The sequence below is a fragment of the Cucumis melo genome, chromosome 7 (genome assembly GCF_025177605.1).
Source record: "Cucumis melo cultivar AY chromosome 7, USDA_Cmelo_AY_1.0, whole genome shotgun sequence".
NCBI lineage: Eukaryota > Viridiplantae > Streptophyta > Magnoliopsida > Cucurbitales > Cucurbitaceae > Cucumis > Cucumis melo.
The window spans coordinates 25,596,509-25,598,911 of NC_066863.1; the positions used below are offsets into that span (position 1 = coordinate 25,596,509).

Genomic DNA, 2,403 nt, shown 5'->3' on the forward strand with positions numbered 1-2,403 from the left:
AAATTCAAGAAAGATGTATTATAAAAAAAATGGGAGAAAATAAAATTTAAAAAAAAAAACAAGAAATAAAATTCTTATAAAATGAAATTGGGAGACAACTCCGAGTCGGCAAAAGTCAAATAGGGCAAGAATCATAAAGAAAAAGAAAAGGAAAACAGGGGAAAAGGTGAGATGAGGCTTCAAAGTGAAGGTTGTTAAGAGATGAAAATGAGAGAGCCTAAGCTTTTGTGTAGTGTCGATTATGGCCTCCATCTTTTTCTTATTACTTTCTCCCTCATCTATGTCATCCCCATTTTCTTTTTCTTTTTTTCTTTTCTTTCTTTTAATACTTCTTTACCTTCGTGGACATACTCTTGTCTTTAAAAATCTAGAAATAATAATAATAATAATAATATAGATATCAATTTGGTGAAATCTAATTTTAACAAATACTTCATGGTAGAAAAAGATGGTAGGGCAGTTCCATTTTCCAAAGAAGATCCTTTAGTATGGGCATGTCTTTTTGGCATAAGTTATACAATTACACGCAAACCCAAGCATAAAAAGGCCTTATGTACTTACCAATAAAATCCCCCCTCCCCCTTCCTCTCCTCTTTTCTCCTTTTTAACTCACTCACTCACTCACTTCTTCATATTCATCTTCTTCAAACACTTAACAAACAGACGCACCAAACTTTCTTATTATAATAGCTAATTAAGCTATGAGAGTTCCTGTTCCCAATCATCAATCATCCTCCTTATCTTCTTCTACTCCTAAACTCCATTCCGAACCCACGTCCGTCCTCGACCTCCACCGCACCCCTAGCCCCGTGGCGCCGGACAATCCCCTCTCCTCCGCCCATGACCGCCACAACAACCATCCTCTAGATTGGGATGAACAGGCTCTTCATAATTTGGATTGGGACTCCATCATGGGTGATTTGGGCTTACATGATGACTCCAATTCTTCTCTAAAAAACAACACTAGTCATGATCATGTTCCTAACTTTCCTGAATTTCTCCACTCCCAATCCTTGGATCAAACCTCCCACCTTCTTCCCCCTGATTTCTTCATCTCTGAACCCTTCTCAAATCACCCTCCCACCATCCTCCAATCCTTCAATTCATTCAATTCCAACAACCCATCTCTCGATTTCCTTGAAGATCTCGTCGCTGCTGCCGATTGCTTCGATTCCAACGATTTCCAACTCGCTCATGTGATATTGGAACGACTCAATCAACGCCTTCAATCCACCTCCTCTGCTAAACCCATTCACCGAGCCGCTTTCTTCATCAAAGAAGCTCTTCAATCTCTTCTCTCTCCCTCTACCAATCGCTATAATCGCCTCTCTTCCTGGTCCGATATCGTCCATACTATCAAAGCTTACAAGGCCTTCTCTTCAATTTCTCCGATTCTAATGTTTTCTCATTTCACCACCAATCAAGCTCTTCTTGAAGCTCTTAATGCTTCTTCTTTCATTCATATTATTGATTTCGATATCGGATTTGGTGGGCAGTACGCCTCTTTCATGAAGGAGCTTGCTGAAAAAGCAGAGTCGAAGAACATCGCTCCGCCGGTGCTTCGGATTACCGCCGTCATGCCGGAGGAATTGGCGATTGAGAGTAGGTTGATTAGAGAGAATCTCTTCCAATTTGCCCAAGATTTGAAAATTCGATTTCATATCGATCTCGTCCCACTTCGAACTTTTCAGACTTTGTCTTTCAAATCGGTGAAATTCATGGAAGGGGAGAAGGTAGCAATTCTGTTAACTCCGAGCATCTTTCGCCGTCTCGGGAGTGTAAACGTCGTAGCCTCTTTTCTCACCGATATTCAACAGGTGTCGCCGTGCGTCGTTGTGTTCGTCGACGGCGAAGGGTGGTCCGACTCCGGCGGGGCGTCGTTCAAGAAGAATTTGGTGAAGAATTTGGAGTTTTATGCCACGATGTTAGAGTCGTTGGACGCGACAGGTGTCAGCGGTGAGTGGGTGCGGAGGATCGAGACGTTCGTACTCCGGCCAAAGATATTCGCGACGGTAGAAGGAGGAGGGGGAATGGCGGCACCGCCGTGGAGAGAGGTGTTCGATGGGGCGGGGATGAGGCCGGTGGCGCTGAGCCAGTTTGCGGATTTTCAAGCGGAGTGCTTACTTGGGAAAGTACAAGTTCGAGGGTTCCAAGTAGGCAGACGACATGCTGAGCTGGTGCTATGCTGGCATGAGAGACCTCTTGTTGCCACGTCGGCGTGGAGGTTTAAGTGTTGAAAATATTCATATCCTATCAAATTTGATTTTTAATTACCATAAAATTCGACAACTATAATCATAGTAGAATTGACTAAATTAAAAGTAAACTTCAAACATGCAACTCATTTTTTCTCTCTCTAATTTACAACAAATAATAACCCACTGAATTGTAACCTTATGTTTT

At 42.4% G+C, this 2,403-nt stretch overlaps 1 protein-coding gene across 1 annotated transcript; it reads left to right on the forward strand.

The window, feature by feature from the left end:
* Window positions 1-441: 441 nt before the first annotated feature.
* On the forward strand, window positions 442-2,340 carry LOC103494369 (scarecrow-like protein 15). Its single transcript, XM_008455504.3, has one exon. The coding sequence runs from the start codon at window positions 702-704 to the stop codon at window positions 2,235-2,237; it is 1,536 nt and encodes a 511-aa protein (XP_008453726.1). The 5' UTR covers window positions 442-701; the 3' UTR covers window positions 2,238-2,340.
* The last annotated feature ends 63 nt before the right edge of the window (window positions 2,341-2,403 follow it).